The sequence below is a fragment of the Talaromyces amestolkiae genome (genome assembly GCF_001896365.1).
Source record: "Talaromyces amestolkiae strain CIB chromosome Unknown scaffold1.1, whole genome shotgun sequence".
Classification (NCBI taxonomy): domain Eukaryota; kingdom Fungi; phylum Ascomycota; class Eurotiomycetes; order Eurotiales; family Trichocomaceae; genus Talaromyces; species Talaromyces amestolkiae.
The window spans coordinates 3,095,065-3,107,642 of NW_024468037.1; the positions used below are offsets into that span (position 1 = coordinate 3,095,065).

Consider the following 12,578-nt stretch of genomic DNA (forward strand, 5'->3'; position numbering starts at 1 on the left):
CCATTGACCTTTAGAGAATACCGTCGCTGCGTAATTTAACATTCTTTGTCTTGCCCGCCAGCTTTCATCACACAATAGACTTGTCAGAAAGCGGAGCATGTGAATGTCGCCCCACCAAGAAATATTTCATCTATTGCTCATCGAAAAGAAATTCATCCTTTAACATCCTACTTTGTCGATACAACTTCCCAAACATTTCACGACATTACCATGGCGTCTGTCGACTCTGTGCCAGTCGAGCCTGTGGAAGCCCAGGACTCTGGTCCTAAAAGGCTTCCCTTCCCTCCAGTCACTCGGAGTCACATATTGCACTGCTCATACCATTATTGGCATCCACTGTGTGTATATCGAGACTCAACATTTGATTTCAGAGCTGACTGTCTAGTTATCGAGCTATTACTCCAAAAGCCCGTCTCATTCCACTCTCTGATGCCTTCCTTTCTTATCTTCGCGCCGACGGAATCGTCCTCCCTCCTGAGAATCCAAGCCGCGCTGCAATGATGGGCGAGGATAGCGGCATAGAAACCACCGATTCCGAAGAAGACGACGAAGAAGAAGATCCATCAGTCGAATGGCGGGATATACATACACAGGTTGAAGAGACCATCCGCGAGCTTGACGGCAAAGTCACGCCAAAACTTAACTGGAGTTCGCCCAAAGATGCGACCTGGATTGCGGTTACAAACGATCTCCAGTGTCAGACACCAAATGATATCTACATGTTGCTTAAGAGTAGTGACTTCATCACACATGATTTGGAGCATGCCTTTGACGATACAGACCCAGAACCAGAGGGCTCGAATGAGAATCTCGACACGAACAACATCCCATACCATCTTGTCCTTCGCAAATACTTCAACCTCAATCCATCTCTAGAATTCCGCTGCTTTGTGCGCAACCGAACTTTGCTGTGCATGTGCCAGCGTGACTTGAATCATTTCGACTTCTTGTTTCCCATGCGTGACATGCTCGTGTCGCGCATTCAGTCCTTCTTCGACGAAAAGCTTAGAGACACTTTTCCAGATGCAAACTTTGTGTTCGACGTCTACGTGCCACCACCTCATGAGCGGGTTTGGCTTATAGATATCAACCCGTGGGCTATCAGAACAGATCCACTCCTATTCAGTTGGTTGGAAATCCTGACCATGAAGGATTTAGCTCCACTTGAAGACGAAGTTGTGCGTCTATCCATCAAGGACGATGGCCCGTCTGCGACGGCAGACTCTGAGGTCGAAGTAGATGACTCGGAGGAAGAGATCGAGGATCTTTCATTCATTCCAGAACTTCGATTGGTGGAACGTGATGATCCAGAAGCATATGGATTTACTTCGCCACAGTACTCTGCTCACAAATTGCCTCGAGAGGTCGTGGACGCTTCTCAGGCTGGGACTGGCGGTATGGCATCTTTTATGCAGCAGTGGAAGGACCTACTCGCTCAACAGACGCAACAGCAGCAAGCGGACTCCAGTGATGATGAGTAATGTCGAGCCGGAAAATATTAGATGCATGCCACACAGATGAAATGATTGAATTGATCTATAACATGCGATATGTAGGTATGATTATCCACATAGAATGATCTCACAGCTTATGCTTCTTCTCACCAGTGGCGAGCTTCCTGAATTCTTCCTGCGGGATACCAGCAACAAATCTGTCCACACCCCCGAAAACTTCCAACAAATTTGCTCTATCAAGTGCCTCGCGTTCCGGCTGACGAATTAGTCTCTTAATCCCAAGAAGACTAGTCTGGTTTAGATGCACGCCCAGTTTGTCATCGACTTCGGCCAAAACAGCTTTCAAAAAGCCGTCTGAATCTTCCTTCTTTCCAGATGGTGCCGAAATGACCTTGTTCACGAATCCAGTTGCCACTAGCTCTTCGCATGTTATGCGCTTACTCATGAGTAGCGCCTCATTTGCTTTTGAAATACCCAGTCTCTGCACAAACCCCCTCGAAGCACCACCTTCAGCAACCAGACCGAGGGACGAGAAAGGCGTGAGAAGGAATGTATGGGGAGCTGCATAGATGAAATCCGCAAACGAGATCACAGCAGCCGTGAGTCCGACAACGGGGCCATTGAGCGCAACCACCAGGATTTTTGAATGGTTGTACACTGTGCGTGTGACGTCTAGATTATTTACCAGGAAACCGCGCATAATCTCTCTGCGCACTTCTCCTTCACTTAGTGATTTATCAACTTGACGATTGACACCGTTGCCACGGATGTCAGCTCCTCTACATCAGGTTAGCTAGAGCTAGATCGTTAGATGAATTGAAGGCACTCACGCAGAAAAGAATCGACCCGATCCCGTCAGAACAGTAATGTAGATATCGTCTCTCTTGTCGATCTCGCGCAATCGCTCCCCCAAGAGATAGTAGCAATCGCCATCTAGGGCATTTAAGACCTCGGGACGGTTGAAGGTGATGATTGCAATGCGGCCTTCGTATCTAAGGGTGACTCGTTCTGCCATGGTTATAGTTATCAATAGGGATCGTAGAACGTAGACAGTTAATGAAGAAGAGATGGAATGATTGTTGAAGAATATAAAGCTGAATCGTTGTTGCCAGGGTTCAGCAGGACTAGCCTCCGGCCGAGTGCCGAGGTCCCGCTGTAGCGTAGCTCGCCTTACTTTAGTGTGCTCACTTTGTGGGGTAGCTTTCTCTATATAATTTCTCCGCGCTCTTTCATCTGGAACTACTATGGAGTACATGTATGTGCTTTAACAGCTAAATAGAAACATAATGCAGCCATTCGTCGTCTTCCACTAGCCTCTCCATCTGGTGTTGGAGGAGATGGACCTTCAATTCAATACCTCCGGGGTAGCGATATGAAGCACCGTCTGAGGACGATGTCTGCCGCATCCCATACGACGGCATCACCAAAACGTACGACGGCGTGATCGGCGAATCCATGAGATTTCTCATGATGCAAAACTTGCCCACCCCAATCTCCATTGCCTCAAGGCTGGGGTAGAGATGCTCCCACGAATTGAAAAAGACATCCTGCTCCAACAGGTTGCCAGGCGGGAAAATGCCGGCTTTCGTTTGACGGAAAATGAGCGCGTTGATTGCGCGGAGGTTGCGGTCGGTAGTGTCCGTTCTCAATGTGCTTTGAATTGGCTTGATGATATCTCTGTGCTGTTGAAGCAGTAAGGTCGACAGAGGTACCCTCGCCACGACTGGAGTGACGGCATTGCCGAAATAATCGGTCGCCAACCGAGGGACCAGACGATTGCGTATATCGGCGGCAAAGAACCCGTTGCTTATTGTCGTCTCAACAACTGTGTTAGAGTCGGCTCGTGCACGCGCGAGACATTGCCATGCATGTGCCATGACAGACTCAAAGATCGTTGGTCGATCCTCAGTATGACTGTGCATTTTCGCTCGGAGACTCTCTAGGCTCTCAGGCGACAACCAAAAGATCTTGCTTTGGATCCCATTGTTTCCCATTAAGGGATTCTTGTTTGCTTTTGCTGTCGTCGATGCTTCTTTGTACAGGGCCTCCCAAGTCTTCAAGCCGTTGAGTTCCTCTACCGCAGTAGGCGATTCATCGATGTCTCTCAATAGCTCGGACTTGTCATGAATGCTCATTTGCGGAACCGCTTCTTCATAAAGACCATCAGCGATCAACGCCTTTGTCATCTGAAGCCACTGCCGCACGAACCCAGCGTATCCATACCCATCCGTAATGGCATGATGAATCTGCACCACAAGCACATATCCTCCCTCGATAAAGGTCAACTGCACCGCGAAATTATGCTTACTAAGCAAATCACTGTCGTCGAGTCCAATCGCAAAATTAGTCTTCTGGATTCTCTCTTCCGGAAAGCGTTGTGCAGGAGATAAGTCTGCAAAGATGATGTCTGGTCTACGAACGACGGTGAATGGGATGCTAGAAGACTCGTCAACCGCTACATGCGGTGGACTCCCGTCCTTGGGCCGCACGACTCTACCCAGCAGCTGGGGATATGCTGTTTCTGTCGGTTCTTTGTCTTTGTCGAGGGGTTTCAAAAATGTTTTTAGGCTTTCTTGCAGAGCCGCGATCAAGGTGTGCTCTTTGGTTTCGACCTGATTGTCATTCCGGTAAATGAACGCTTGTCGAATAGCCCGTGGTGGAATCAACAGGTCACTGGGCGACAGGGGATAGACGCCTTCAAAGCTGACCTCTGCCCGAACGGTATATGTGGTTGATTCCATCGTAGCTGAGTCCTTGGGTTGGTTAATGTTCTTCTCTCGGCCTGTGCACGGGTCATACGTACTACTTATATACCCGAAGACAATTTCGCACCCGGATATTTCGGACATCTAAAGTCATTTCTGTGTATCATGATGTTGGTTCAGCCGCTCAGCCGCTCAGCCCCAGAACGAAAGCTCAGCACTAGAATCAAAAGTCGGTGCTGGTTCATCGAGCTCAACGTCAAAAATTTTTTCAGGCTTAGCCTTGTCGTTGTGGTCCGTATACAAATTAGTATCTCAGTAGCTTGTTATGTGGGTTTGTAGATTATTACAGTATATAAATGGGCCGATTAATGGCCGTACGCTATGTTGAACTGGTAATTTGGTATATAAGCATGTAATTGGCGCCATCAAATCGTTGTATCGATGCCCTACAAGCTGAAAGGAAACAATGTTTACAAAAACATTGTCAGTACTCTGTTGAGAATTCGCCCGATGAGGATGAAACAAGTAGCCCAGCATATCAGAGCAAACCTAGAAGGCATGGAATACTAGCATCTTCTGCTACATCCCGAACTTCAAACAAGCACAGAAAACAATAGGAAATGACAACCCAACAGCAAGAGCAAAATCAGCAATGTCAGTTAACGAAAGCTAGCTAAGTTCTAGTAGAAGCCGCTATCCCAGGTGTGCCTGAGCCGGCAGGCCACCCCTTTCCGGTAGGGCTTAGGACTTCGGATATCGCCTCCAAGCTTCCTACTGCGATCCGTCAGGTCACAATATCAATCTATATTCCCTAAGAGATATTGTTCTTATAATTTTTCAGGCTCGCTTAGATGGAACCGGGTGAATGAGATGATGGTTTCTATGTATGTACGTATAGATTTCGTAGCGGGTACAAGACAATCGCAATCTCGATTGGATTCCGAAGAATACCGCCAGCCAATCGAATAAGGGTTTTGAGTATGGTCTGATGCTATCAAATATGGAGCCTGCTACAAACCAAAGGGTACATTTGGTCTTTGGTTTACTGTTTCGGTTCCGTCATCGATTCCTTTCTTTCTGTTATTAGATCAGGAAGAGCTGCAAATCCTTCGCCGCACATATCTGACCCATCCTCCTTGCCAAAGTTTGGATTTGTTAGCGGAACTTTTACTCCTACGCTTCATCGAAACAAAGTGCTTACCTCTAATGCTGTCTCCTTTACCGCGACCTAAACGGCGGAGAATTACTTCTGCCTGCAGTTCATGCCGCCAACGGAAATCTCGAGTATGTTTCAATTGACGCAGCAAAGCCCAGCACATGTCGAGCAGGTTTTAGAACAACTGCTCGCTTTCTGTTTCTGTCGCATGTTTTGGAGACTGAGTACTGATTCCTATGAACATAAAAGTGCAGCGGTGATAATCCTTGCACTCTGTGCAAGGAACTTCAAATCGAGTGCATCTATCCCGAGGATGTCTTCCCCAACAATCTCACAGTGGGGAAAAGGTATTTTTTCCCCTTTCACCTGAAAGTCAGTGAAAAGCATACTAATGAAGTCAGGTACATCGTTCAGTTGGAAAAAAGATTACGGGAAGTCGAGAGAACAGTCCAACAGCTTCAGCAGGCACATCCACAAGGCCCAGCAGATCTACAATCGCCAACCGAAGTTATAGCTCCGGAGCAACAACGCGACAACACCTGCACATCGAGAAGCTACAGTGTATCTGTAATGGGGGAGGCCGACAACTCGGAGAATTCTATAGATGGGATGGGTGCGATGAGATTTACCGATGAGGAAGAGCGAGGCTTTTTCGGTATGCCTTCTGCGTCAACCAGAAAGATCCACGTGATTGTTGATTTGGAGTAGGTTCTTCATCCAACATCGCCTTCATGGGATACATATCTCGAGCAATGGCGACGGTGAATCCTGATCGCGCATCATTTTCGGAAATATTACCATCAATACAAAGGCCTGGTGGCGTCGTGAGCGTGACTCGCTCTCAAGCTCCACCGATTGATGAAGCGGCCATGTCAGACCCATCTCCCGCCCCGACACTCGTGAAAATATATGCTTTACCGCCAGAAGATCGGGCCTGGAATTTGATTGACCAGTATTTCCAGAAGACGGGTCAGCTACTCCCTTTCATCCATGAACTCTCTTTCCGGGAGACATATAGTCAGATGCGGCGTGAAGGTTTCAATAAAGTCAGCCGGACTTGGCTCGGGTTATTTAACATAGTGCTTGCAATATCTGCGAGCCTGTCAGCCAAAGATGAGCTTCCTCCAGAGGAACGCATTAAAGAGTCTGATATTTATTATCAAAGAGCCAACGGTCTTTGCGACAGAGACTCCAAACGTAGTACAAGCCTTGAAATGGGTAGGTCAAGACTACTTTTTCTCCTGTGCTCCACCTCTTTCGCTCCATTCTGACAAAACAAGTGCAATATCTTTTGATATTAGGTCAGTATCTGCAAGGGACGCAAAAGTCAGTTCAAGCATGGACCACCCATGGACTAGCTATATCTACCGCGTATCAGCTAGGTTTACATTCGCCCGATGCAAATCAAGGATATCCTGCGTTGGAATGTGAAATTCGGAAACGAACTTGGTTTGGTTGTGTGCTCTTGGATCGGTAAGTAAAGCTTCGAATTCTCGAAAAGATCTTGCTAATGCTGAGTCAGAACTCTCGCTATGACTTTCGGTCGCCCATGTTCAATCCCCGAGTCATACATAAAGTTAGATGCTCCCTCTAAGGATATCCACATGCTGAACTCCAGCGATGAAAAGGCTTCTTATTCCCCGTTTGACGGTGCTTTTTATACTGCTGCAATGTGAGCTTTGACTGATATTCCCTTATTGATAGCTACTAATGCTATCCAGACAATTATATTCCATATTGTACAAAGTGTTGGATGTATGTTATGGACAAAATCTTAGTCTTAAAAACTCAATCCACGCCTCAGACTGGATGTCGCATATTCTCGATGGGCAGCACCAGCTCAGTCAATGGCGAACTAAACTCCTGCCTTCTTTAGGGCTGCAGATCCAACCGGACTTGATGACCCCCGAAGATGTGATGAAAATGAATACCCGCTTTTTCATCCTTGATCGATTTAATATCGTCCTCTCTATGCGCTATCACAACCTACGGATCCTGCTACATCGACCTCGACTGGAGAGCTTCCTGGAAGCCTTTTGGAGTACCGATGATGTGGGCGACCAGGAGAAACGCATCATTATGCAGATGGATATCGCAAGCGTACAGAATTGCGTTGAATCAGCTGTTTCCATCATCTCCATAGCCCACAGCATTACCACAGCGTCTTCTTCACATCGCGAGCTTTTGGGCGCGTGGAATTATTCACTATATTACAGTAAGAAAAAGGGTTCTTGAACATCTTCAATAACAGATTGCTGACGATATGGAAGCATTCAATGCTGCGTTGGTAATTTTCAGCTCTCTCGTGGTTGCTTCCAAGGAGCGCGAAGGCAATCCATCAGCATGGAGTGTGGTCGATGAGTCTCGTCCCTATCACGACAAGGCAATCGAAGTTTTACACCGACTTGATCATGGAAATCGCGTGGTGGGACGATGTATTGAATACCTTTCACAGCTTTCCCTGGTGCTTAATACTTTGAGTACGTCAGACCAGTTTAATTCCAACAACAATGGTCTATCCAATTTGCTCTCGGGCTACACAAGCGACTTTCTTGATGCTCAATCCACCAATCCATTACCTGCCATGGATCTAGGGGAATTTATGATTGATCAGGACTTGGACTTTCTAGGAAAAGTTTTCAATACAGCTGTAAAATGAGGTGAAACTATGGCCACACCAGTGGAGATCTGTAAATTAGGTTCATTTCAGCAAGTGTTGTTCACTGAGATTTGGATTGTTTTCTTTTCATGTTCTGTCTTTCTCTTTCAGTACTTGTGCATCCAGAGACAATTGTAGGACTTGTATGCTGATATGAAAGTATTCAACCGTGGAGGACAAATATTGATTTACCTCATCGAGGTTATCTGTATGAGTGCAACAAAACTCGACGCCAATATTTCAAGCGATTTCGTATTAACATTATAAAACGAGACACAGAGAAGTGGCATTCCAGGACTCAAATAAAGTCACGTCCCCCAAAGCGGTAGTTGATTTCTGATTGTTAATCTTTTTCCCACCCGCTCCATCGTTCAAAAGTTCCCGTATCGAGGTTGAACAAATCCAGCATTCTCCCTACACTCTGGTTGACCAGATCCTCAACCGACGAAGGTTTAATGTAAAATGCTGGCACAGGTGGAAAGATTATCGCGCCACTCCGTGACACAGATAACATATTCCGCAAATGTATGTCGCTCAATGGTGTTTCTCTGGTCACCAGGACCAATTTTCGTCTCTCTTTCAACATGACATCTGCGGCCCGTGAAATCAAATCATTGCAGAGCCCGGAACTGATTGCTGCAAGTGTCTTCATACTGCAAGGCACAATGATCATGCCATCTGTGTGAAACGATCCACTAGATATGGGAGCTGCCATATCGTTGATATTATAGACGTGATCGGCAAGAGCCTTGACGTTGGAAGGATGGTAGTCCGTTTCGTATTTGATGGTTGATTCGGCCCATTTGGACATGATTAGGTGCGTCTCGACGTTAAGATGGCGAAGGGCAATGAGTAAATTGATTCCCAGCGTGGCTCCGGTAGCGCCTGTTATTGCCACCACGATCTGCTTGCGTCGGTTCCCTTGGCTGGCGGACATTGTCTGATTATATGAGTATTTGAAAGCGTACTCCCCAAGTTATCGGAGCTATCAGAAAGAGAATTAAAAAGTAGGTATCCTGTTTTTAGTATGAAAGAAAGCGATGACTAGGGGTACAGAAAGGATCCCCCTCCTTTAAATATAACATCTCTTAGCCATTAAAGTCATTTTCTGTCTTGCTTGAAACTGGCAATCGGTGCCCGGGTGTAAATTCATTCTCCCGACGCGGAAATCGCATTCGTGGATAGGTAGACATCATCGGCTTGCCAGCTGTCGAAGAGTGGCAATCGAATTACTATGGATAGAGCGACCGGGGAGATAGGATGGCTTTGAGAGGTGGCGCAAAAGTGGACTCCTGGGGACTTAGGAGATAATTCGTGCCCCTATCTCCCCGGTAATACTTACACCCTAAGTCGGACGACTGGGAGAGAAATATGTTAAATTTGGACCTCAGCGCAGTCTAAGACAAGACAATCTCTTTTTTAAACTAATTCGATTTCTTCGATCATCTACTGTCGCAAAGCTATTGGAAGACACCTCGACAACAAACAAGCAATTCTGGGACCGACCTCTCTGTTACTGTCAACCCTTTCCGGAACCCTCAAAAATCAATAATCGAAACATGTCTACGGAAACTCTCCCTGCCGCGCTATCCCTGCGTACCTTTCTTGAAGAAAGTAAGGCGGAGGGAGATGTTGTGGAAATTGATATGGAGGWAGATCCCTATCTCGAGTCTGGTGCCATATCTCGCCGTGCATACGAAACGGGTAGTCCAATGCCGCTCATCAACAACCCCAAAGGTAAAGATGGTCCGGAGGGTCTCTTTCGTATCCTCGGTGCTCCGGTGGGTGTCCGAAGTGATCGAGAAACTAGATACGCTCGTCTTGCGAAGTCCATTGGCCTTCCTTCCAATGCAACTGGACACGACATCATCCAGAAGCTTCTCGCCGCAAAGAAAGCTGAACCCATTCCGTCTGTTGAAGTCTATGATGCGCCGCTCAAGGAGCATAAATTATTTGGCGATGAAATCGACCTTCTGAAGATGCCAGTTCCAAAAAACCACGCAAGTGACGGGGGCAGATATCTTCTCACATATGGCCTGCACAGTGTTCAAACTCCGGATGGTAAATGGGTTAACTGGGCCATTACCCGTTGTATGGTGATTGGTAAACGACAATTGACTGGCCTGGTGGACGTGAAGCAAGATATCGGGGCCATCTGGGCGATGTGGAAGGCTCTGGGAAAGGACACGCCCTGGGCCTGCGCCCTTGGTGTTCCGCCGGCAGCTGTAAGTTTTTGATATTTTGTATCACGCTTAAGCCCAGAATGCTGACATTTGAAAATTTCCAAGGCCGTGGCTAGTGGTATGCCGCTTCCCAAATTTGTGAACGAGCCGGATTATGTTGGTGCTATCACAGGAGTTCCTGTGGAGGTCATCAAGTGTGAGACAAATGACCTTTTTGTGCCAGCACATTCGGAGGTAGTGCTTGAAGGAACTATATCTGCAAACGAAACGGCGATTGAAGGGCCCATGGGAGAATATCACGGTTTTATCTTCCCAGCCAAGAAAGCGCCACAGCCGGTCATGACGGTCAACGCGATGACTTATCGAAACAACCCCATTGTTCCAATCACTGTCGCAGGTCGTGCTCCAGATGAAACTTATACCGTTTGGGCCGTGGCAATCTGCGCTGAAATTCTCGACTTGTTGCAACAGGCAGGTCTACCAATCACCAAGGCTTGGTGCCCGTACGAATCCCAGGCCATCTGGTATGTCGTCCAGGTCGATCGGAAGCGGCTCGTGGAGATGAAGACCACGCCTGAAGCATTCTGTCGCCAAGTCGGGGAGATTGTTTTCTCTTCCAAGCCTGGTCGATTTGTGCCAAAGATCTTTGTTGTCGGCGACAATATCGATCCCAGTGACTTGCATGAGGTTGTCTGGGCTGAAGCGACCAAGTCTCAGCCACAAGACAGTGACTTCTTCTTTGTGGGCAATTACCCAACTTACGATCTGGTGCCATACGCCACTCACGGCTTTAATCCTCMCCAGCCGCAAGCCAAGGTAGTCAGATTGTGTATGTTGCCTGCTGAATTCAAGACTTTGGACCGGCCATGGGTTGAAGCTTCTTTCCGTGGATCTTACCCGAAAGAAATCCAGAAGAAAGTCCAGGATAACTGGTTGGCATACGGGTTCAAAGAGAATCCTGTAAATCTTTAAGAAATCAAGAGAGTCAGGGTTGCCATTGCATATATACTGCTGTATCGTTTGTGTCGCTGACTTACAACGAGGCAAATTGAATGTGATTTGTCAATCTTAACTCCTAGAATTGCATCTATATCTACTTACCACCCTTTACTTATGCAATCAAACTTATCCTTTCCTTAATAGCTATGATATATACTGAAATCAGACAGAGAATCCTAATATACAAGCGATATTCTGCAATTTCCTGTCAAAGGCTACTTACTGTATGGACCTGTGTCTGTCGATCTGCTCAGCCAATTTTAGGAAAGATCACCATGCTCAGTGAGTGTTTGCTAAGCGACAACACTGTTCCCGATGTTAGTAAAAATGTCACGTGTTTACAGCGAATACAGAGTGCTCGCACCCGTTACCAATATCGCCCCATTAAGGGGAATTCCTTTTTGGTAACGCGGTATTCTCTCAGTGAGCGTAACTCCGGAATGAATCTACTCAGTGAGCCGGACCGTGAGTGCCTTCACAAAGGCGGCGGCACCTGGTAGGGAAAATATGGGTTGTATACTCCAGAGTAGTCACCTAGGTAGTAGTAAGTACGTAGTGCCTTCTTATAGGAGACCCCGCATTATGGGTTCGGGGGCTGGAGCTTAACCTACTTCTCCGCATTCCGTACTTCTTCCACTCCCTCTTGTTGCTTCAATATTATTTCTCAACTGCGCAACAATTTCCAGAACGATCCGTACAATCATAACATGCTCCTCACCATCCACCCCAATGCATCGTCATTGACCACCGCCATCCGCCTCTTCCTCCTCTTCCTCCCCCTCACCACCACCGCCGCGTCCTGCGCCGGCGTCCTCCTCCAAACCATCGCCACACGCTGGGACTCTCTAGGCTCAGCGTACCAATCCGAAATATGCGCCCGCGGCTGTGAACCCGTAATGTCCACCTGGGACGACTGGACCTACAACAACGCCTTCCTACCGCTTATCGACACCATGGCTTCCGAAATGTCGCTCTCCGACAACTTCAAAACCACCTTCACGCGCATCGGGCAGGACATCGCGTCTGGCACAAAGAGTGAATGTAGCGCTTTGCTATCTCCCGGCCAACATTTCTGTACTGGCGGCAACACCCCCGCAGGCGACAAACTGGCGCAGTGGAATTGGTGTTTTAAGAAACAAGCCGCAAAGCAAGCATCGAGAAATGCTTTTACGATGCTCAGATTGGTGTCGAGTGAGATCTGTAAGGGGGAGGCTTATAAGTATTTGGAGGATGATAAGTTGTGGATGGAGGTTTTGCCGCAGTATATGAGAAAGTATGCGGATACTTGTCAGCTTCCACCGCCTAAAGAAGAGCGGAAACAGAAGGAGATGAAGGATGAGTTATGATTGTACGAAGGTACGGCTGTCTATACGAGCACCTGGCTAGAGCCAGGCGTAAATATGTTATATTATTCGGTGGTAT

At 47.3% G+C, this 12,578-nt stretch overlaps 7 protein-coding genes across 7 annotated transcripts; 4 read left to right on the top strand and 3 right to left on the bottom strand.

Moving 5' to 3' along the window:
• Positions 1–210: 210 nt before the first annotated feature.
• Positions 211–1,481, top strand: BHQ10_001011 (uncharacterized protein; the record flags this gene model as incomplete). Its single annotated transcript, XM_040872704.1, has 2 exons — positions 211–338; positions 386–1,481. The coding sequence occupies 2 exons, from the start codon at positions 211–213 to the stop codon at positions 1,479–1,481; spliced, it is 1,224 nt and encodes a 407-aa protein (XP_040729516.1).
• Positions 1,482–1,581: 100 nt separating this feature from the next.
• BHQ10_001012 (uncharacterized protein) lies at positions 1,582–2,469 on the bottom strand (the record flags this gene model as incomplete). Its single annotated transcript, XM_040872715.1, has 2 exons — positions 1,582–2,233; positions 2,285–2,469. The coding sequence occupies 2 exons, from the start codon at positions 2,467–2,469 to the stop codon at positions 1,582–1,584; spliced, it is 837 nt and encodes a 278-aa protein (XP_040729517.1).
• Positions 2,470–2,725: 256 nt separating this feature from the next.
• BHQ10_001013 (uncharacterized protein) lies at positions 2,726–4,195 on the bottom strand (the record flags this gene model as incomplete). Its single annotated transcript, XM_040872726.1, has 1 exon — positions 2,726–4,195. One exon carries the CDS (start codon positions 4,193–4,195, stop codon positions 2,726–2,728), a length of 1,470 nt encoding a protein of 489 aa, XP_040729518.1.
• A 1,690-nt stretch (positions 4,196–5,885) lies between these two features.
• On the top strand, positions 5,886–7,974 carry BHQ10_001014 (uncharacterized protein; the record flags this gene model as incomplete). The annotated part of the gene is made up of 7 exons (XM_040872737.1): positions 5,886–5,970; positions 6,024–6,533; positions 6,596–6,616; positions 6,674–6,788; positions 6,838–6,987; positions 7,037–7,530; positions 7,586–7,974. 7 exons carry the CDS (start codon positions 5,886–5,888, stop codon positions 7,972–7,974), a joined length of 1,764 nt encoding a protein of 587 aa, XP_040729519.1.
• A 343-nt stretch (positions 7,975–8,317) lies between these two features.
• BHQ10_001015 (uncharacterized protein) lies at positions 8,318–8,911 on the bottom strand (the record flags this gene model as incomplete). Its single annotated transcript, XM_040872748.1, has 1 exon — positions 8,318–8,911. One exon carries the CDS (start codon positions 8,909–8,911, stop codon positions 8,318–8,320), a length of 594 nt encoding a protein of 197 aa, XP_040729520.1.
• A 622-nt stretch (positions 8,912–9,533) lies between these two features.
• Positions 9,534–11,129, top strand: BHQ10_001016 (uncharacterized protein; the record flags this gene model as incomplete). The annotated part of the gene is made up of 2 exons (XM_040872759.1): positions 9,534–10,199; positions 10,263–11,129. 2 exons carry the CDS (start codon positions 9,534–9,536, stop codon positions 11,127–11,129), a joined length of 1,533 nt encoding a protein of 510 aa, XP_040729521.1.
• A 734-nt stretch (positions 11,130–11,863) lies between these two features.
• On the top strand, positions 11,864–12,502 carry BHQ10_001017 (uncharacterized protein; the record flags this gene model as incomplete). Its single annotated transcript, XM_040872770.1, has 1 exon — positions 11,864–12,502. One exon carries the CDS (start codon positions 11,864–11,866, stop codon positions 12,500–12,502), a length of 639 nt encoding a protein of 212 aa, XP_040729522.1.
• Positions 12,503–12,578: the final 76 nt, after the last annotated feature.